This window comes from Siphateles boraxobius, unplaced genomic scaffold (assembly GCF_051911475.1).
Source record: "Siphateles boraxobius isolate OS27281-9 unplaced genomic scaffold, OSU_SipBor_1 130, whole genome shotgun sequence".
NCBI lineage: Eukaryota > Metazoa > Chordata > Actinopteri > Cypriniformes > Leuciscidae > Siphateles > Siphateles boraxobius.
The window spans coordinates 11,718,762-11,740,945 of NW_027508734.1; the positions used below are offsets into that span (position 1 = coordinate 11,718,762).

Below are 22,184 nucleotides of genomic sequence, written 5' to 3' on the forward strand. Positions count from 1 at the left end.
CTTTTCAATGGTATATATATACATTCCAGGTTTTTTTTGGCATATTGATGATTACCTAAAGGTAAGATAAACTATGTTGGGAGACTTAAGTGTAAGCAAGTCACCTTTCAAGATTGTGGAGGTTCATCATAAGCTGATGATAAACAGTAAAATGGCTGCATAATGTGCCTTCTATTTTTGCATTTTGTTCAATAATACAAAATATAGCCAAAGTAAAGACATTTTAAATCTGGATCTTTTTCTCCTAAGAAAAAAAAATTGTGTCTCAAACTGTGCACATCACACATAAGCTATGAAAGATATGCAATACATGTAACTTCAGAGTGATTTTTACCCTTAAAACCCCTGACAAAGAGTTTTTAGAGAATTCTCAGTCTGTGTGTATAAGTGTGTGTATGTCTCTGGGAAAGTTTGGGGTGTGCATATGTGTTAGTTTCGTTTTGCCCCTCCTCCTAACTGGGAAGGAGTGTGTGTGTGTGTGTGTGTGTGTGTGTGTGTGTGTGTGTGTGTGTGTGTGTGTGTGTGTGTGTGTGTGTGTGTGTGAGAGAGAGAGAGAGAGAGAGAGAGAGAGAGAGAGAGAGAGAGAGAGAGAGAGAGAGAGAGAGAGAGAGAGAGAGTTTGTTTTTCCCATCAACCTCATCATACACGCAACTACACCACTTCTGTGAATTTCCCTATGGATAGCCTACCTGGTATGTGTACTTTTACTCTCTTATTTTCATCTTAGTCGAGCATGCTTGTGTCTTTATTTAATCTGACTTTAATCACAAGAACTAAGAAGTCGTCTTTTCAAAAGAAAGAGAAAACTGCTGCAATATTTCTGTGCTGCGTTGTTGTTGCATGGCTTTCCAGACAGAGTGATTTAGCATATGGTCAACGGATGAGATGGGATTCTTTGCAATGTTGGTGTTTAATATTTTAGTGTAGCAAATAATTTGTTCATATTTACTTACCTTAAATAACTTCCAGATGGAAATGGTTAAAACAGTAGAATGAAATGCATAAAGCTGTCAGACTGTATAAGACACAAGCGTTTAGTTTAAGCAAGATGATTTTACATGATCAGTGATCGCATCAACTTGTATATGCAAAACTATAATTTGCAATAAGGGCTTTGGCATACCTGTTAAGATCAGTTGAGACAAGCGTGGATTGCCATAGGCTACTGGTGTGTTTTTTTCTGGCTCGTGCTGATCAAGTTGTAGGACTTGTTTGTCCATGATTTAGCATTTTAAAATGCTATATTGCTACTTAATAGCCCAAACTTTTGAACGGTACGCACACGCGCGCGCGCACACACACACACACACACACACACACACACACACACACACACACACACACACACACACACACACACACACACACACACACACAGGTACACACAAACGTTCAAAAGTTCGGGGTGTTTTTAAAAAGCATTTAATATAGCATTTTAAACATTTTTAAAAAATGGGAAACATAAGTTAGGCTAATTTCTGTTTTTTCACAATCCTTATTGGTGTAATGATGACTGTATTTTCATTGCCCCCTTATGTGACCAGTGCTGTTTTTTTTCCAATGCAAACACATCTGCAAGTTGAACTTTCACATACATCTCCCACTTATAAGCACAACATTATTTTTCATTTTAAAAGATAGCTCACGTTATCCATTGTTTTTAATTGAGAATGAATCTTTGGGAAAGGGAGAGCATTCCATCCCATTCTATCCTGCCGCCTGTTGCACAGAGCACCTATGAAAATGTCCCAAAATGAGTCTACACTTAAATCCGTTTAAACTTACAGGCATGTTCACTTTTGTGCATATTTCTTCTTCCTAACACATAAGCAGCCGTTAAGTGTTTGTTGATTGAACTCACATTATAACAAGAAAATGGTAAATGACGCAAGCCATCAAGAGGAAGCACCTGTGAGAAAGAGCACAAAATGATTTAGTGCATTGGATTATTCCAGATGTGCATTATAGAACTTTTTGTACAAACACTAAATAGCTATAGCTACAGTAATGCTTAGATTAAGGTTAACAGAGTTAGATTGTTTCACCACAGAACAAAAGTGCAGATTTTGCCAGCAAATTGCTAAAATGCCACATTTATGTTTAACTTATGTTTTTATTTTAGTTTGTCCAAGCTGCTCATTTCCGTACAATGAAAGTAGAGACTCTGGCTTTTGAGCCAAAAAAAACTGGTTGTGTGTGTCATATTTGAATGTTAGACTACAAGTGTTGTTATTGATTGCTAAAACTAAAACTAATAAAAATAGTTTCAGTAACTGCAATAAAGCTGAAATAAATTCAAATATAAATATTACAAGAACAACGTAAAAATTATGACTTGGCAACTAAAGGAAATTAATAAGTTAAAGTCGAAGTACTAAAATTACTAAAACAATAAATTAAAGCTATGAACTGTTGAAATATACAGTATATAAAAAAAGAAAACGATGACTAATAAAAATGACAATAGGACATAAAAGAATACTAAAACTAACAATGAAAACTAACACAAGGATCGGTTTGACAATGTTGTTGTCGGTCCGTGAAAAAAGTAGTTAATACATTTTTGTAGTTCACACAGAGATGATAATGGCAAAAACTTGCACTTTGAAACCCATTTTCAAAAGCTTGCGTTTTCAGGCCGCCCCAAAAATGCTTTTGTCATGTAAATGAATGGCCAGCCGGATAAATTTTTTTCAGTTTTTAGTTGAAAATATTGTCATGTAAACAGCCCCTAACTAAGAAACAGGTGTAAGAAATCAATCAAACAATGAATAACCATGACAGCCAAGGACAAGCGGGAACATTGGAACAAAGGAAACAAACTAAAAGCCCATGAAAATGAAACGGAACCAAAAATAGAATGTGACGGAACCCAACTCACTTTCATTGTTTGGAAAAAAAAGCGTGAATATCATGCCTAGCATATTTTGTTTTCTAGAAAGAAAGTCATTCCATTTGAAACTACATATTTGGATGAACTATTCCTTTATTACAATCATTTTGCTTGACATCTTTAATGAAACATTGCTTCTTCTAGGTATTTATATCACCGAAAATGGAAGCCATCTATTTGTTTTTGTTAAAAGCAATGTCATGCTAGCATCATCTCAACAACACAACAAAGAAGAAAAACGCACATAGACGACAGCACCATTTTCATATCTCAAACCGCAGTGAACAATGGGGAAAGGATATTACATCAGCAAACATATGGCCAGAGCAGCCATGGTACTGGCTGCAATAGCCTTGGTGACCATCATTGCATTATCAGTCGTTTATAATCGAGAAAAGTCCAAAAACGCAGCAAAATTCACTAATGCAACTACATCACCAGTAGCTCCCACCCCCAAGACTTCAAACGAACCCTGGGACAAATACAGACTGCCCGATACTCTGTCTCCACAGTACTACAACATGACTCTTTGGCCTCGTTTGGTGATGAACGCCAATGGGACGTATATTTTCACTGGGAACTCAGGAGTGATGTTTACTTGTGTGAAGACGACAGACCTGATATTGATTCACTCCAACAAACTGAACTTAACTCTGTTCAAGGGGCACCATGCAAAACTCATGGGTCTGAGCGGCATAACAGCTCCAGCAATAAAGACCACCTGGTTTCAGACCGAAACACAGTACTTGGTGATTCAACTGGAGGGAAACCTGAAGCCTGGGAAGTCCTACTGGCTCTATACAGAGTTCAGAGGAGAGCTTGCTGATAATCTGAATGGTTTCTACAGGAGTGAATACATGGAAGATGGTGAAAAAAAGTGAGATGTTGTACATTTTTGTGATAATACAATTTCCCCAAAAAGTATACCGACACTAAAGCAGCTAAAAATGTGTGAATGTTATTGCATTACACAATCTATCAAACCAAGTGGCACCTGGCTGCAAAACAGATGATGCGGCGAAATTTCTCAGAACCGTAACTTCTAGCAGTTCTAGCAGACTAACCACATGTACTTCCTGTTATGTTCAGCATCATACAATGTTGAAATACTTTTTATTTTGAACACTACACATTACTGTTGAAAAGTCTGAGGTTTGTAAACATTTTTTTAAAATTTTTATTCCGGAAGTAGGCTAAATCAACCAAAAGTGACAGCAAAGACATTTATAATGTTACAAAAGATTTATATTTCAAATAAATGCTGTTTATTTTTTATCTTTCTATTCATCAAAACATCCTGGACAAAATGTATTACGGTTTCCACTAAAATATTAAGGAACCACTATTTTAACAATGTTTCTTGAACAGCAAATCATCATAGAATGATTTCTGAAGGATCATGTGACACTGTACAAATATAAATAAACAAATAAGCGCAGCCTTGGTGAGCATAAGAGAATAAAATCTTCTGAACAATATGCTATCTATTATTTTATATTTTAAAAATCTATCAAACATCTTTTTCTGAAATGTTTTTTAAAAGTGTGCTTGTGCTACAGTATTTTAAAAGTCACTTGGTTTGATAGTTTTGTATGTAATGCAAATAAGACATTTTGTAGCCTATATAATACAAATCAAGACATTTTTAACTGTTACTCAAACTACTGAAAGTATTTTCCTTGATGTTGTCTGTTATAGATATTATAGATCATTAAAATTTAGAAATATGACATCTTACTGACAAACAAAAAGTAATCGAATCTAATGAATGAATTCGTATAGTAATCGAATATATTGATAAGTAAAGCACAACTTATTTACCATTCGTTCAAAACTAGTTGACTTTATTGTGTTGCATAACCCTTTCTCATGTTTTCCAGAATTATTGCCATCACTCAGATGCAGGCCACTTACGCTAGAAAAGCTTTCCCGTGTTTCGATGAACCTGGCATGAAAGCTGTGTTTCATATCACTCTTATCCATGACCTGGGAACTACAGCACTGTCCAACAGCCAGGAAATTAGTAAGACAATCAATCCATCGCTTTCACTTACCTCATTTGTGCTCACTGAAAGACTGATGGTCGGTTTCACAAACTATTAATTTAGTCCCAGACTAAAATGCATGTTTGAGCAGTCTGAACTGAAACCAACTTGCTCTCAACACAATCTTGCGGATCTATACCACGAATGTTATTTCTCATGGCATTTATACGCCAAAAAATGTTTTTTTGCGTGCATATGCTACGCACTGAAAACCCCTTGGTTAGGATTAGGTGTGGGGAGTGCGTGCGTATTACACACCATAAAGTGCGTATCGTATGCACGCAAAAAACTATTTTTGGCGTATAAATGGCACGAGAAGTAACATTCGTTGTATAGATACGCACACATATCTTAAAATACATCAGTGCCATTGTTTTTATCTCAAGTTGCACACCAGTAAAGTTTTTTTTTCTAAGGCACATTTATAAAAGCTACTTAAATGCCTTAATTGAACTAAGGCTAATCCTGGGGCTAATTTTTTTATAAGGTCCACTGGGCATTTTAAAATTAAATTATTCTGTCACCTGCCAATTCTACTTTAAAAGGAAAAGAATGTTATTATTAAAAAATATAATGACTAACTTTAAAAATGATCAAAATAAAATGATCAACAATATCAAAAAACCTACAAAAACTAACGCGTGTTCACGCAACAGCGTCTGCTCTAACGTCAACACATCATGCATGAGTCGTGGTGCTCTCATGAACGGGCGTTGGAGACAGTAATATTTTGTAAAACAAGTGGTAAATTATGTTTTTTGTACAAACAAAGCACTCATATTGCTTTAATAAAATTAAAGTGAAACCACTGGAGTCACATGGATTACTTCAATGATGTCTTTACTACCTTTCTGGGGCTTGATAGTAGTAGTTGCGTAACTGTCAATGGAGGAACGGCATGAGAGTGAGCAATTAATGAAAGAATTTGAATTTTTGGATGGACTATCCCTTTAAAAAGACTTCATAGGTTTATAACAACATGAAGGAAATGACTAATTCTTTAAAAACCACACATGACATGCAAACTTTCCAATTTCGGAGTCATGGTAGTCTGCTGATTATGTGTCATTCGGCAGCATCTGTCCTCCTGATGTTGGCATTCACTTTAGCTTCACTTTTGTGCTCTGACTATCTGAACATAAGCAAACCAGGCAAACTTTTGCCTCGAATCATGTTTTCCTTGCAGGGCCAATTTCACATCAAAACAATGTTTCTGTATCCAATTAGTTAAATCCTGTCGAGATTTTCTAATAATATCCCAGTTAAAAATGTTTTTCAAATGCAAAATGTATGGCTGCAGTCAGACTGTAGTGACAGACTTATGTTTAAAAATATGGATATAAAATTAACAATATATTGACTTCTAAAACCACTTTTTAATTTTTTTTTTTTTTACTGGGTAATTTTGTTATAAATTTATATGATTAATTAACTGGCATTTGATTAAAGGTGCTCTAATCGATGTCGGGTGACGTCACTTCTTGTTGACGTTTAAAGTATTGTTAAACAAAACGAAGGCTAGCTAGACCCTCCCTCCTCCTCATCCGCACACTAACCCCCCAAACTGCACCCCCAAACCCTTCTTATCGGTTATTGGCTGGAACAGTTTGTTATGTTTCGTGGTGCGGGTAAGCCCAGTTTGTTTTTGTTGCCGTTTGTGGAGCCTGGAGTGTCTGCAGAAACCGTTTTTTTACAGTGTGTTCAGGGGACAGGCAGCTAGCGGATAGTGAGGAGATGTTTGTTGTATGTGACAAAAAATGTTTTGGCCTAAAAAACGCGTGACATCGCTTTGAGCACCTTTAACTAATTGGTATAAATAAAGGATTTTTTATAGCTCAAACAGTACAGCATGGCACTATCTATGGTAAAGTCACAGGTTTGAAATTGAGATTTATACATTTATAAGCTTTCCATTGATGTATGGTTTGTTAGGATAGGACAATATTTGGCCGAGATACAACTATTTGAAAATCTGGAATCTGAGGGTGCAAAATAATCGAAACATTGAGAAAATCGCTTTTAAAGTTGTCCATTTATATTCGCGATTGTGCTGCATTCACTCACAAAAATAAATGTTTTATACATTTACGGTAGGAAATTTACAAAATATCTTCATGGAACATGATCTTTACTTAATATCCTAATGATTTTTGGCATATAAGAAAAATTGATAATTTTGACCCATACAATGTATTGTTGGCTATTCCCACAAATATACCCGTGCTACTTTATTTTTTGGGTGGACCATCTCTTTAAAAGCAAAGTAAGTGGTTGTAAACAAAAGCATCGGCCAAATTCATAAAGTAAATGCAAGGTACATATTTAATTTTACTCAAAATACTTTAATTAATTGACAGCTCTACATTTTTTTATAAACAAACAGCTCTGACTGTGGTTTCTTATTCTTTTCATCTTAGAGACAGAAAATGTCAAAATTGATGGAACGGTCGTTACCAGGACGATATTTGAACCCACAAAGAGGATGTCAACATACCTTGTTGCATTTCTCGTCAGTGATTTTGGCTACATCAGTGCTGAAGACAACAAGGGTGTTTTGGTAGTACCTCCATGCCAATTTATTAATCTAAACTCTGTAAAGAGTTTTTTACAGACATGAAGTCAAATTATGTTTATTTGTATTGTCACAGGTAAGAATATGGGGACGGAAAAAAGCCATTAAAGACGGGCAAGGAGATTATGCGCTCAGTATCACTCAGCCAATACTGGAGTTCTTTGAGAAATATTACAACACTAGCTATCCGCTTTCTAAGTCAGGTATGACCAACTTCATTAAGAAAACCTTCAAAGTACAGCAGAATGCAAATTTATCCTCCTCTTTTCTCAGATCAGATTGCGCTGCCTGACTTTGAATCGGGAGCCATGGAAAACTGGGGTCTTATCACTTACAGAGAGACTGCGCTTCTATACGACCCGGAGACGTCTGCCAATGGCAACAAGCAGAGGATTGCGACTGTGGTTTCTCACGAACTGGCTCATATGGTATGTCTAGGCCCAGTAAAGGGGACTCGTGAGTACTTTTGGCTTCACACAGTTTGCCATGTGATTTATGTCTTCCAGTGGTTTGGAAACCTCGTGACGCTGAAATGGTGGAATGATCTCTGGCTGAACGAGGGGTTCGCTTCATATGTGGAGTATCTGGGCGCTGATCATGCTGAGCCTACCTGGAACATTGTAAGAACATAATTCAAAGGATTTGTGAAATAGTCCCTTTCTTTGAGATGGCTTTAAGCTGTCCACAAGATAATCATATTCTCATGCTATTAAATAATTATCAAGGAACTTTATGCAGAAAAACGTGCCTGTATTTAAAGGTGAAGTGTACTTTCTCTACCCCAATTTAAATGAACAGATTATAAGGAATTTTTAGGCTGATTCCCTGAGGAGTGTAAACATTGTGGCTCTATGGTGTTTTCAAAACATTAGTGTCCGTTTGTTTAAGCAAAGTGGTCAAAGTTTGACTGGTTAACATGGTTCAGTTAGTTCCTGGTGTTGGAGAAGGCCAAAAAAATATTGGTAAACCTGAAAAAGAGCCTGTATTTAATGAATTCATTAAGCTAGCCTTGTGACTAGTTGGATGGATGGTGGATGGATGGACGGACATGGACATGGACGGATGATGGATGGATAGGTGGATGAATGATGAATGATGGATGGATGAATGGATGATGGTTGGATGGATGATGGATTAATGGATGGATAGGTGGATGATGGATGAATGATGGATTGATGGATGAATGGATGATGGTTGGATGGATGATGGATTAATGGATGGATAGGTGGATGATGGATGAATGATGGATTGATGGATGAATGGATGATGGTTGGATGGATGGATGATGGATGGATAATGGATGGATGATGGTTGGATGGATGGATGATGGATGAATGGATGGATGGACGGATAATGGATGGATGATGGATGAATGGATAGGTGGATGAATGGATGGTAAAAGATGGATGGATGGATGGACGGATGATGGATAGGTGGATGATGGATGAATGGAATCCACCCATCCATCCATAGTCCAAATCACTTGTCCTATGTAGTCGCAGGGATGCTAGAGTCTAGAATAAATAAATAAATCAATTATTCTTGGTTAAAAAAGGTAATAAATTAGTTTTTTTCTTGAGTTCTTGGTAAACCTGGAAATCTTTATTATTATTTTTGCAGTTTCGTTTATAGCAGTTAGTGGTGCAGAAATTACACACTCCACCTTTGAAAGAGCATGATAAAGAGTTGCATGTTGTAGTGCAGCGAAATGTTTAGAAGAGACACACTTTGAAACACTGATAAACTCTTACCCTCACCAGAAAGACCAGATCATTCTGTACGACCTGCAAAGAGTGTTTGCTGTGGATAGCTTGACTTCCTCTCACCCTCTCTCCCGAAAGGAGGAAGAGGTCAACACTCCATCAGAAATTAGCGAAATGTTCAGCACCATATCCTACAGCAAGGTACAAAAATCTACTCCATTATCATACAGTAAGACCTAGAAACTTAGCAATGCCTAGCATCCAATAGAACACCTTAGCAACCGGACTGAAAAATACTAAGAACATTCAGAATACCATAGCAACCACCCACAATCCCCTAGCTACCAGACAGCGACACAAATAACATCTTAACGACCACAATACAGCGCCCTGGCAACCATAATGAAAACCCCAGCAAAAGGAAAGCAATGCACACTAAGCAAAACCATTCAGCATATCCCAGCAAACAGATAGTAACACTCAGAACATCTTAACAACCATCTAGCAACACCCTGGCAACAATCCACAAACCCTTGTGACCCCCAAGAACAAGAAACTGGATAGAAAATAGGATAAAGGCCATTAAGAACACAGTAGAAACAGGATTTCAATGTGCTAATAATAACTCACAGCACCTTAACGATCACCTAGCAACACCCTGGCAACCACCTGCAACATTGTAGCAGTTTTACATCCAGTAATGATTATAACTTTGAAAAACCGCATTATCATGAGAATTTAGTGAAGCCCTAGTAACCAACAAGAGCTGTAAAACACTAAGAACACTCAGAATAACATAGCAACCACCCACAACACCCTCACAACCATCAAAACCCCCTAGCAACTGGGCATCTGTTTAACATCCAGTATTGATTACAACTTTGAAAAACCGCATTATAATAAGACCTAGAAATTTAGTGGTGCCCGAGCAACCACCAAGAAAAGAAAAACACTAAGAACACTCAGAATTCCATAACAACCGCCCACAACACCCTAGCAACCATCAACAACACCCTAGGAACTGGACATCTGTTTTACATCCAGTACTGATTACAACTTTGAAAACCTGAAAACCACATTATAACGAGACCTAGAAATTTAGTGGTGCCCTAGCAACCACCAAGAAAAGAAAAACACTAAAAACACTCAGAATACTGTAGCAACCATAGACATAATAAATACATAGACGCCCTATTGGCCACTGGAGCGTACGTCTACGGCGCCGCCATATTGCGGAGGGCAACTTTCCCATACCTCTCATACCGGGAATAGAGAAAAATGCACTTTTCGTGTGGTGCACAAATCGCCAAACAACTGAAAACAGGTCTCGAGGAATTACCTTTCACAAGCAAGACTGAACATTTGTTTCTGGTTGTATTTGGTCATGATATAATTAGTAATAGTAACGTTCAGAGGAGAAAGGCCGCGAAATTTAAAAATACTACTGTTATTGTGTCACGAAATCTGGTCTTAATAGTTTTTCAGTCGACAATGTAGTTGTTTAAAGCTCAGATCTGTGGTTTATTTAAAAATATAGCGCCTATTTAAAAATTTAATCGGACGTTTTCGGAGTTGTGAGATACAGGCGATCACCGGGCGCTCAGCGCTCAAGTACCCCGCCTGGAACAGCCTTACCTCGGCTAGTGCTTCTGACGTTCTAAAGTTTCATAACTTTATATTTAGGCTATTTAACGTTGTATCCTGCTGTGTGTTTGACTGAATCGTTTACTTTATTTCTTGTCTTGTATAGCTTTTTATACCTTTTAGGCTACTTATACTGTTATGATGGCTATTACTGATCAATAAAACTGAAATTTAACAAAAAAGAGACAGGGTTGTGTAATTTTATTTTATATAGCCTATGTGGGAATATTTTAAAATATATAAATTATATTTGCATATTTATACATTATCTTCACTGTATGTAGGCCTACATAAAATATAATGACAAATCTAATGTCAGTTTAATGATCAATATTATAATGTTTCATATTTTTTTCATATTGTCTATATTATTCTGCAATTGATATTACATTGTATTTGCTGTTCTTATTATTATTGTTATTATAATATTATACCACTTGCGATTATCAATCTATTATAGTTATGCTATCATGGTCACTAACTTATTATTTTTACTGTCTATATACTGTAATTTATATTTCTTATTATATTGCTATTATTATAGTATTATACATAAACTATATGCTATTATCAATATTTGTATGATTGTTTTATTGTACTTATGATATTATATAACTATACGATATTTGCTGTATACTGTTTGTTTATTTTATTGACTAAACTATTTACTATTACTTCTCACTTTATCTTATATTTACTATTTGCATTTCACTGTAGTTGTACCATATCATATGTATTACCATAAAGGATCCATCCGTTATCTTTGTTATTGCTAAAATCGGGTCAATCACAGAAAATGTTTTTTCCACAATAAGAAAACTTTATTTAATTTAATGTGAACATTAAATTAAATCTCAGTATGGGGGTCTTCACAATTCTTATCCAAGAATAAAAAGCCAAATAGCCTACATGACAAGCCTGAGCTTTGACAATTCCTAATACATTTTTTTTTATAAGTCTATCGAGATTTTAAATAACTGGAGATGAAACTTTTTGTACACCACATACAAACCACTGAAATCGGCTGATAAATGTAAAAACATTTTTTGTTTTTATCCAGAAAAACCGCAGCTCACCCGTTTACTTGTATTTGTTTACAGCGCAGTCTTGCCCTTCGCAAAATGGCGGACGCGTTGACGTATCGCAGCAACGTTCCAAATCGGCCAATAGGGCGTCTATGTATTTATCATGTCTATGGTAGCAACTACCCACAATACCCTAGCTAGCAACCATAAAAATCACCCTAGCAACTGGACATCAATGGACTAACAACAATTCAGAACCATCTAACCACAAGACTTTACTCTCACACTCAGAACATGTGCTAATATTTTTTCAGAACACCTTAACTACAACCTAGCAACGTCCTGGCACCACCCATAACATAAGCATTGATTACAATGAAAACATTTTTGGCTCTAATGTTGGATGATCCATGTTGGGTTTCAGATTCAGCACTGATAATGTGGAATTCCAAAAGTCCACCAAAAAGCACCATTCCTTGAAGGGCTGCAAATACAGTCATAAAGCAGTCAGGGTACTTTCAGTCCAGTCAGAGATAAAAGCATTACATATGTTTGTCATTACAGGGAGCTGCAGTGCTTAAAATGCTCTCAGAATTCCTGACAGAGACTGTGTTTGCCAAGGGACTCAGTGTAAGTCTTACTGTAGTTTTTGAACAAGTTGAGAGTTCATGCAAATTTTACTCCGTACTTCACGACCAGAGAAAAGAGTTTGTGTTGTTCCTCTCCCACAGAACTATCTGAACCAGTTTGCTTTTGGAAGCTCAGTCTATTCAGACCTCTGGGATCATCTTCAAAAGGTGGGATCTTAAACTGTTTGAGATTTATATGTGGTGTAAATAAGACTGTGAAGCATGCTGGAATTCAACATTATTGTCATTTTCACGTCTCAACCAGGCAGTGGATCAAACTCCAGGGATGAAACTACCGTATAGTGTTCACGAGATCATGAACCGCTGGATACTACAGATGGGTTTCCCAGTAGTCACCATTGACACTCGAACTGGAAACGTCAGCCAAAAGCACTTTCTCCTGGAAAAAGATGCAGTGGTGGATAGGAAATCGGAATTTAAGTATGTTGTCAAGTATCTTCATTGCAATATCTTATTTCTAGATCATTTGAAAACCCTTCCTATAAGTCTAACTGCTGTGTTAAACCTCAGTTATGAATGGTTTGTGCCCATCAAATGGATGAAAAGAGACCAGGTGCAGGATCAGCTGTGGCTTCTACAGAAATCAGGTACATTAAACCTTCTAAAGTCAATGTACCTTTCTCTACTTATACACTTTATCTACCTCAAGGTCTTGCAAAAGGTCTTAGATGCAGATTACTAGGTTCTTGTTATTATGGGTTTCTGGACTCCACCGCAAGGCCCAATCTGTAGTAGGCAAAGAGTTAAATGTTACTCCCTATTCTACAGGGGCTGGACATGCATGAATATGTTTTTGGAAGAAAAGGGAGTGAAGCTTTCAAAACTATTTTGGCTCGAAAGAAAGCCTTGAGTTGCATGCGTACATTTTTTACTTTTACTGAAGAAATTTTTAAAAAGTGTTCCCTGAGCAAAACTTGCAATCACAATGCCAGAATTTTTTGGGTGGTTGCCAGGGTGTTGCTAAGGTACTCCGAGCAATTGTTAACATATTGCTTAATAGTTGCCAGAATGTTCTGAATGGTTGTTAAAGGCTGCACTGGGTTGTCAGACTTTCACCTGATTGCTTATAAAAGTAATAGTTTTTCTATGTCATTTTTAGTTTAGTTCAAATATTTTCGTAAAGCACTATTTACAGTAATTTTTCATATTTCCGGATTTCTCAGAAGCGGAAGACGTCATAGTTGGGTAAACTTCTATAGCGGTGATTGAGAGACTTCATTAAATATATTTTTTGTGTTCCCATTTGCTCAAATAGCAAAAGAAAAACTCCACAATAGTGTTTTCACAACTTTCAAAAAGGAAAAAAATAACCGCTGTATTAGAAACACCCTCACAGCAGCGTTAAGTTTTTTTTGTCATTTGATGACTTTGACTTTTTTTTTTAAATGAAAAAATAAAAAACCTTGCAGGATTTACGATGCTGATGACCTTTAAAATGCATCATCACAGTCTATGAAAAGGTTCCATTTGAGTAACCAGCTTTTTCTAATTAATTCAAGTTTATAATCCTGTAATATTTTTTGCCTCATTTTAATTTGAAAATACACTTCTGTTCAAAAGGTTTTTTTTAAAGAATGTTTTTTGAAAGACAGTTATATTGTGAAATATAATTGGAATTAAAATAAGATGTATTTTTATTTTAATAATATGCTGAATATGCCGATGCTGAATTTTCAGCATCATTACTCCAGTCTTCAGTGTCACATGCTATTATGCTGATTTGATGCTCAAGAAACATTTATTATTATTATCAATGTTGAAAACAATTGTGCTGCTTAATGTTTTTTAGGAAACAGTGATACATTTTTTCAGAATACTTTGATGAACAGAAACTTCAATAGTACAGAATTTATTTGAAATAGAAATCTTTTGTAACATTGTAAATGTCTTTATTGTCACTTTTGATCAATGTAATGCGGCCTTGCTGAATAAAAGCATTACTGACCCCTAAACGTTTGAACAGTAGTGTAATAATGAATTATTACTTATTATTACTAATTAGTACTAGCTACAGTATGACAGATCATACGCCTGTCAATTAAAATGTCAATTTACTGTCAAATGAAATGGTTTCTCCTTGCTTGAAGATACTACATGAAATTGACCTTATATTATCTGCTCTAAGCTATTCACAAACCTATGAAAGTCAGCAAAAGCGAATGGGTGCTGGCCAACCTCCATGTGTCAGGATACTTCAGAGTGAACTACGACCTTGGCAACTGGGAGCGACTCCTCAGCCAATTGGAGTCAAATCACCAGGTCCTGCATGAAAATTATGAGAAAGAACAGTCACGAAAATGCCAAAAAGACATAAAAACTATCATTTATATCTTTCCTTTACATAGGTGATTCCTGTGGTGAACAGAGCTCAGATTCTGGATGACGCATTTAATCTAGCACGGTGAGAGTTATTAAGATGCATGTAAATTCAGTTATACATTCCATGTACACGACTGTTCAAACAAAAGTTTGGGGTCTGTATGTTTTTTTTTTCTTCTTGCAGAAATTAATGCTTTTATTCAGCAAGGATGCATTATATTAATAAAAGTGACAGTGAAGATATTTATAATATTACAAAAAAAATTATAGTTTAAAAAAATGCTGTTCTTTTGAACTTTATATTCATCAAAATGTGTATCGCAGTTTCTACAAAATAAAAACTGGTTTCAACATTGATACTAACAAGAAATGTATCTTGAGCAGTTCTTTTATTTGTAACAATATTTCACAATATAACTATTGTTACTGTATTTTGATCAAATAAATGCAGCCTTGGTGAGCATAAGAGACTTCTTTCAAAAACATTAAAACATCGCACCAACCCTAGTCTTTTGAGGGTGCCCACGATCTTGTTTTTTTTTTGTTTTTTTTTGGAAAGTAATGGAAATGTATAAAATTAAAATTACATTTAGCATGTTATGTTTTGTGGTTCATTTTTAATTAGTCTTATGTAAGATAATTATATACTTTTAAAATATTGTTTATCCTTATTATTACAGTGGCTTGCAACCAACAGATTGAAGCTCAAAAAGTTGCGTCCATCCAAACAGCTCCTGTGGGTTAATAAAGGCCTTCTGAAGCAAAACGATGAGCCTGTGTAAGAAAAATATAAATATTTAAAACTTTATAAAGTAAAATAACTAGTTAACAAAAATAACAAAACGAACATACAGATTTAATAAAGCACACCTTATACGAGTAATGCGACGTACTGCAGATATTTGTGCTATACGCCATGACGCACATACATCATGGACGTCATACATTTCGTAAGGACATACACTACTTCGGGCATCATACATTTCGTAAGTTGCACATTAGGGGCCATATGATTAGGGGCAAATAGACTGCGAATGGCCGTTTGGCCAGAAGCTAGAATTTTACTTTGTTACGTGTTAAATGTGAATATTTTTTTTACACAAACTCATCGTTTTGCTTCATAAGGCCTTTATTAACCCACATAAGCTGTTTGGAGTTCGTTTACGATGGATGGATGCATGTTTTTGAGCTTCAATCTGTTGGTTGCAATCCACTGCCATTATAAAGCTCGGAAGAGCCAGGATATTCTTTAATATAACTCCGATTGTATTCATCTGAAAGAAGAAAGTCTTACGTTACACCTAGGATGGCTTGAGGGTGAGTAAATCATGGACTAATTTTCATTTTAAAGTGAACTAATCCTTTAGAGGGATAGTTCACCCAAAAATGAAAATTCTGTCAGTATTTACTCACCCTCATGTTGTTCCAACCCCGTAAGACCTTCGTTCATCTTCGGGACACGAATTAAGATATTTTTGATGAAATCTGAGAGCTAGATCACTCCTCCATAGGCTTCTTCAGGGATTGAAACTTGCCGGCCTCGAAAAGTTATTAAAGACATCGTTAAAATAGTCCAAGTGACTACAGTGGCTCAATCTTAAGTTTATCAAGCGACGAGAATACTTTTTATCACAAAAACAAACAAAAATAACGACTTTATTTCAACTATTAATTTCCTTCTCTATGGGCCTCTAGTCGTTGTGTCATTGCGTAGAGCTACGTCACACGTAGGCTCACTATTGGCCGACCCTGGTCATGTGTGTGATGCGTGTGACGTACAACACAGAAGCACTAACGCTATTACACTAGTGAACTGACTCGAGGCCCACAGAGAAGGAAATGAATAGTTGAAATAAAGTCGTTATTTTTGTTTGTTTTTGCGAACAAAAAGTATTCTCGTCGCTTAATAAACTTAAGATTGAGCCACTGTAGTCACTTGGACTATTTTAACGATGTCTTTGATAACTTTTCGAGGCCGGCAAGTTTCAATCCCTGAAGAAGCCTATGGAGGAGTGATCCAGCTCTCAGATTTCATCAAAAATATCTTAATTCGTGTTCCGAAGATGAATGAAGGTCTTACGGGGTTGGAACAACATGAGGGTGAGTAAATACTGACAGAATTTTCATTTTTGGGTGAACTAACCCTTTAAGGCCTTTAAGCACATGCGTAAAAAGGTATTATGTTTCATTTATTAAAGCTGTAACCACTTAGATCTGTGATGGAAAAGACCACTTACAGTTAATTTACTAAGGAAACATGGTTTTGAAATCTTTTTAACAGTTATAGCGCCATCAAGTGGCTAATCATCGCAATTTTTGTTCACGTTACCAAAGATTTAGCTCATACACATATAAGTTTGGGGAAACTATCTCATTCCGTTCAAGAGTCATAGCATTTTAGTGAAAATAACTGCTTCTATTGTTCTCATTTGTAAGTCGCTTTGGATAAAAGCGTCTGCGAGTAAATATAAATCTATCTAGTGATCACAAACAATTGTAAATGTCATAAAAATTCACCGGTCAAAAAGTGTGGGAAATGTGAGTGCATGTATTCTTTGTAAAACTTTCATGTTTTGTTTATTTTTCCAGAGCATCCATTATAAACACAACACTCGCTTTGAGGACAACTAAATATCTCATTCATGAGCGAGAATACATTCCATGGGAGGCAGCGCTTCGGAATCTGAACAATTTTTTTCAATTGTTCAGCCGCAGTGAAGTTTACGGTGCCTTGCAGGTTGGTGAAACCTCGTCTTTGTAATCAAAGTAAAACAGATAGATTACATGAACTGCTGTATGTATTTCTTTCAGGCTTATCTCAAGAAACAAGTCAAACCTCTTTTTGAACATTTTGGCACTATCAGCTCAAACTGGACAACAGTTCCCTCTGCCCACACTGATCAGTAAGAATAAATCTTTTATGTCACACACTTCCCAGGCCCAATTAGAATATTATTAAGTTATGTTTAATAATGTGCCATTTTTTATTCTCAGGTTTACACAGATCATTGCACTCTCACTAGCCTGCAGTACCGGCGTGGAGGGATGCAGAGAACTAACCAAGAGCTGGTTCAAAAGATGGATGCAGAATCATCATGTCAACGCGTAAGTGCAAACCGTACAGGAAGTTGAGCAAATTTCTATATGAAGCAATATAGAAATGATCTACTTTGCCAGTTCTTCAGAATGGTGCATCGTGTGTGTGTGTGTGTGTGTGTGTGTGTGTGTGTGTGTGTGTGTGTGTGTGTGTGTGTGTGTGTGTGTGTGTGTGTGTGTGTTTGTGTTTTTACAAGTCATAATTTTATTATATCTACTGAGGGGACGGATTGGAAAGAGAGATTCATCACCCCATCTGAAGTCATTTCGGTGTTTAAGCAAATTATTAGCCTACACCCTGATTAAAGTTAGAAATTTTTAAATAGAGAATACAATACTTTTTAGTAAAATATCCACTCTCCGCCAGCATTTTTCAAAAAAGTTGCCAGCCACCGCTGAACATGCAATACATTTATTTATGAACATGCAATAATATATCAAAAGAAAGAACAGAGCCTCTGCTGTTAAACAAACAGACACACATTTTATTCTAGCTTCATGCAGTTTTTTTTAATCAACACTTGAATGCGGGTAAGTATATAAAAGACCACAGCGTGTGTAAGCAATGATTTTATTGCTTGGTTATAATCTTTTTTCCCCAAGTTTTTTGATTCTGAGATTCTCTCCTCATTCGGAAGTTGCGCAATAGTGCCCCATACTATAACAGTAGAAACACGGAAAGCAGAAAAATTCTGTCAATGGCGGAAAAAGAGTTAAAAAGTAAAAATATAGACTGCTGTTCAAAAGTTTGGGGTCAGTTAAAAAATATTTTTCCAGAAATGTAAGTCCCCCTGTGGTAAAAATCAAGATTTTAATGTTGTTTATATGTCTGTGTGGTGTTTTTGATACGCTTTAAGACAAACCGTGTGCAAAAAATATTTTCTCTTTAAAAAAATGCAGTGATCCAAAAACACAGTTTGAAATCGCTGGTGTTTCTTGCGTCACAAACTACCTGGTAACCAATCACGTCAACGTGCGGGTGGGCTTTAACATATCATTAACTATGCTGTAAACCAGGGTAGTCTCAAGAGAAGCCAGGTTATCCAGGTATATTTTTCTGTTTATATGAAAAATTGGGTAGATTTAGCAATATAACGGGTGTATGATGTATATTATAATGTTATGATGAACTAAATGCCTTTCTCCACTGACATTCAGATTTGTTCAAAGCGTTTCTGATGATTGTTAGAAGGCAGACTGAAATGGCGAACGGGAACATAGTTTGTGTAACATTAGCAACAAATTATTAGCTGTTTGATAACATGGTCAATCAAAAAGCTGATAACATAGTCAATCAAAAGGCTAATCATATGAATTACCTATGCTTTCAAACCAATTCACAAGTCAACACTATTACTGAGTATTTTGTCTTTAAAACTCCAGTGAACCAAAGACGGTCTCAAAAACACAGTTTGAAATCGCTGGTGTTTCTTACGTCACAAACTACCTTGTAACCAATCACGTCAACGTGCCGGAGGGCTTTAGCTGATCATTAACAGGGACAACAAGCCTTAAATAGAGAGGAGCGATGCCCCCCCAAACACACACCTCCTTATAATTCTCACCCTGGAATTGGTCAGATGGTCGTTCTTTTTCTCACACCTTTCAGGATTCATCCTAACCTGAGGTCCACGGTGTACTGTGACGCCATCGCTGCGGGCGGGGCAGAAGAATGGAACTTTGGCTGGCAGATGTTCCAGAAGGCCACCGTTGCAGCTGAAGCTGTCAAACTGAGATCGGCTCTGGCCTGCACCAAAGTGCCCTGGTTACTGAACAGGTAGCTATGGGAAAGCACAAGGCTCAAAAAAGGATGCCTGAAATGATGAAAAGGAAAAAAAAAGATGCTTATCCAAAGTTCTTAGAAATTTCTGAATGACAAATATGTTGAACATGGCAACATTCAGTAAAATTTTGGATTTTATGGTGACTATTAAGGGTAAATGTTTAGATTTAACATCATTTCCAGGTTTATATTTTTCTTATAAGATTTCAAAAAAATATGTTTACACAACAATGACTTTGATTTAGCAGTCAAACATTTTTCACATATTAATATTGCTGAATATTCACATGCTTATTATGCAGTATGCTTTTTTTTAGGTGTTACAACAAAAGGATTTCAGCCTTTTAATTGCACTTTCTAAGTGACTCTCAGGACAATTAAAGCACCCAGACTTTTTTTTTTTAATTGAACTCTCTGGATTTTCAACTTAAACTGTCTGAAAAGCACAGACTTTAGTTGGTCTCTTTTTGAATACGACACTTGGCAGATTATTGCTGAAGTGAATAAAAGTTTAAAAAAGTGAACTTAAAGTTATAGAATTTTACATTATTGTTATGAAAAATGCACAAAAATACTATTTAAATTTTTTTGTATGAGATGTATATTTTGCAAAACATTGAAATGTGTTTTGCAAAATATACATCTCATATACATTTTTTAAAAAGCCATAAATCTAAACAAGTTGTGAAACAAAATGAGATTCCAGTAAGATTTTGTTTGGGCGCAGTACCAAAAAATTCCAGTAGATGAAATCTGTTCCATTTAACCTTTCCCAATGATGCGCATGAGTTGTGTGTGTGTGTGTGTGTGTGTGTGTGTGTGTGTGTGTGTGTGTGTGTGTGTGTGTGCGTGCGTGCGTGCGTGCGTGCGTGCGTGCGTGCGTGTGTGTGTGTTCACAGAGCAAGTGCCAAACTCTTTACCAAGTTTCCTGGCATGCTGATAATGTAAAAAATTAGAGAGAAAACAAAAAACAAATTGTATCATTTTTCGGTCAAAAATGACCAAAGAGCACCAGAGAGTTAAGCCCCACAAAACAAATATTCTAAACTTTAATTCAACTATAAAAACTTTAATTCAAAAATCAAGATTGTTCATTACAGAAATGGTGCTCAAGTCAGTGCCTGCATATAAATTGCATTTTATTTTTATGTATTTTTGAACACAAGGACAGTTTGTGTACATACATGGTAATACTGTTGGAAATGCAAAGTGTAATGTGTAAATTGTTTCATGTTTTATTGAGGTACCTGGAATATACTATGAATCCAGAAAAGATACGCAAGCAGGATGCCGCTTCCACCATTGGGTACATTGCCAGTAATATTATTGGCCAACCTTTGGCATGGGACTTTTTTCGGGCAAACTATTTCTATTTCTTCAAAGTGTAAGTGTGGCAAATACAATAACACACTCACTTACACACAGATTGAGCAAAAGAAAAAACAGATGTGAAAGTATACATGTTGGTTTTACTCAACAGGTTCGGCACAGGATCATTCACATTCACCAGATTAATTGGTGACATTACCAGTAGATTCTGCACACCATTTGAACTCAGTCAGGTATGTGAACTTTGACCTTAGAACCACGTGGCAAAAATCCATTGCATGCACTGTGAGAGGATTATAAAACATTGATAAAAACTGACCTGACTTAAGTGTTAAATTCTTGCTGTCTTTGTTCAGTTGAAACAGTTCAAAAAGGACAACGCTGAGACCGGATTCGGCTCGGGAACTCAAGCACTGCAGCAGGCCATCGAGAAGACAACAGCCAAGATTAAGTGGCTGGCAGAAAACAAGGATCCGGTGCTGCAGTGGTTCACCTCAGAATCAGAGTAAACTTCACATCTACATGCCATGAGATCAGAGTCAGTTCAAGTATTGCTTGAGTTATTTCAACTGGATGCACTAACATTCAGAAATGATCATCCTTTACTCAACCTCTTGTCATCCAAATCTGTATGACTTTCTTTAATCTGTAAAACATAAAAGGAGCATGTTTCAATATCCTGGGTGTTCCTCTCTGTATAATAAAGGTGAATGTGAATGTGAATGATTGCTGCAGTCAAGCTCCAAAAATGTCAATTTAAAGCACCAATAAAATATTATAAAAGTCTTATTAAGCCATAAGGTAGCTTGGTGTGATCAAGAGCTGATATTTAAGTTTTTATTTACTCAAGATGAAAATACACTACCTTTCAAAAGTTTGGGGTTGGTAAGATTTTTTTTTTGTCTAATCTATCAAGGTTTCCACAAAAATATCAAGCAGCACAATGGTTTTCAATATTGATAATAATAAGAAATGTTTCTTGAGCTGGAAAACATCATATTAGAATGATTTCTGAAGGATCATGTGACACTGTATAATGATGCTGAAAATTCAGCTTTGCGTCACAGGGATACATTATATATTAAAACAGAAAAAAAGTTATTTTAAATTGCATTTCTCAATATT

At 36.1% G+C, this 22,184-nt stretch overlaps 1 protein-coding gene across 1 annotated transcript; it reads left to right on the forward strand.

Annotated features, from left to right (window-relative positions):
• The first annotated feature begins 431 nt into the window (after positions 1 to 431).
• Positions 432 to 21,856, forward strand: anpepa (alanyl (membrane) aminopeptidase a). The gene is made up of 21 exons (XM_077227996.1): positions 432 to 692; positions 3,038 to 3,770; positions 4,774 to 4,916; positions 7,356 to 7,495; positions 7,587 to 7,713; positions 7,784 to 7,938; positions 8,017 to 8,130; positions 9,271 to 9,414; positions 12,447 to 12,512; positions 12,614 to 12,679; positions 12,777 to 12,952; positions 13,043 to 13,119; positions 14,658 to 14,791; positions 14,878 to 14,933; positions 17,441 to 17,588; positions 17,663 to 17,754; positions 17,846 to 17,956; positions 19,557 to 19,724; positions 20,974 to 21,114; positions 21,211 to 21,292; positions 21,416 to 21,856. Exons 2-21 carry the CDS (start codon positions 3,181 to 3,183, stop codon positions 21,566 to 21,568), a joined length of 2,883 nt encoding a protein of 960 aa, XP_077084111.1. The 5' UTR covers positions 432 to 692; positions 3,038 to 3,180; the 3' UTR covers positions 21,569 to 21,856.
• Positions 21,857 to 22,184: the final 328 nt, after the last annotated feature.

Excerpts from the sequence above, each read along its gene's own strand:
- anpepa (XM_077227996.1), top strand. The coding sequence starts at position 3,181 with ATGGGGAAAGGATATTACATCAGCAAACATATGGCCAGAGCAGCCATG. Across the intron at positions 4,917-7,355 it reads GTCCAACAGCCAGGAAATTA|AGACAGAAAATGTCAAAATT; the intron begins GTAAGACAATCA and ends TTTTCATCTTAG. Across the intron at positions 21,293-21,415 it reads CACCATTTGAACTCAGTCAG|TTGAAACAGTTCAAAAAGGA; the intron begins GTATGTGAACTT and ends GTCTTTGTTCAG.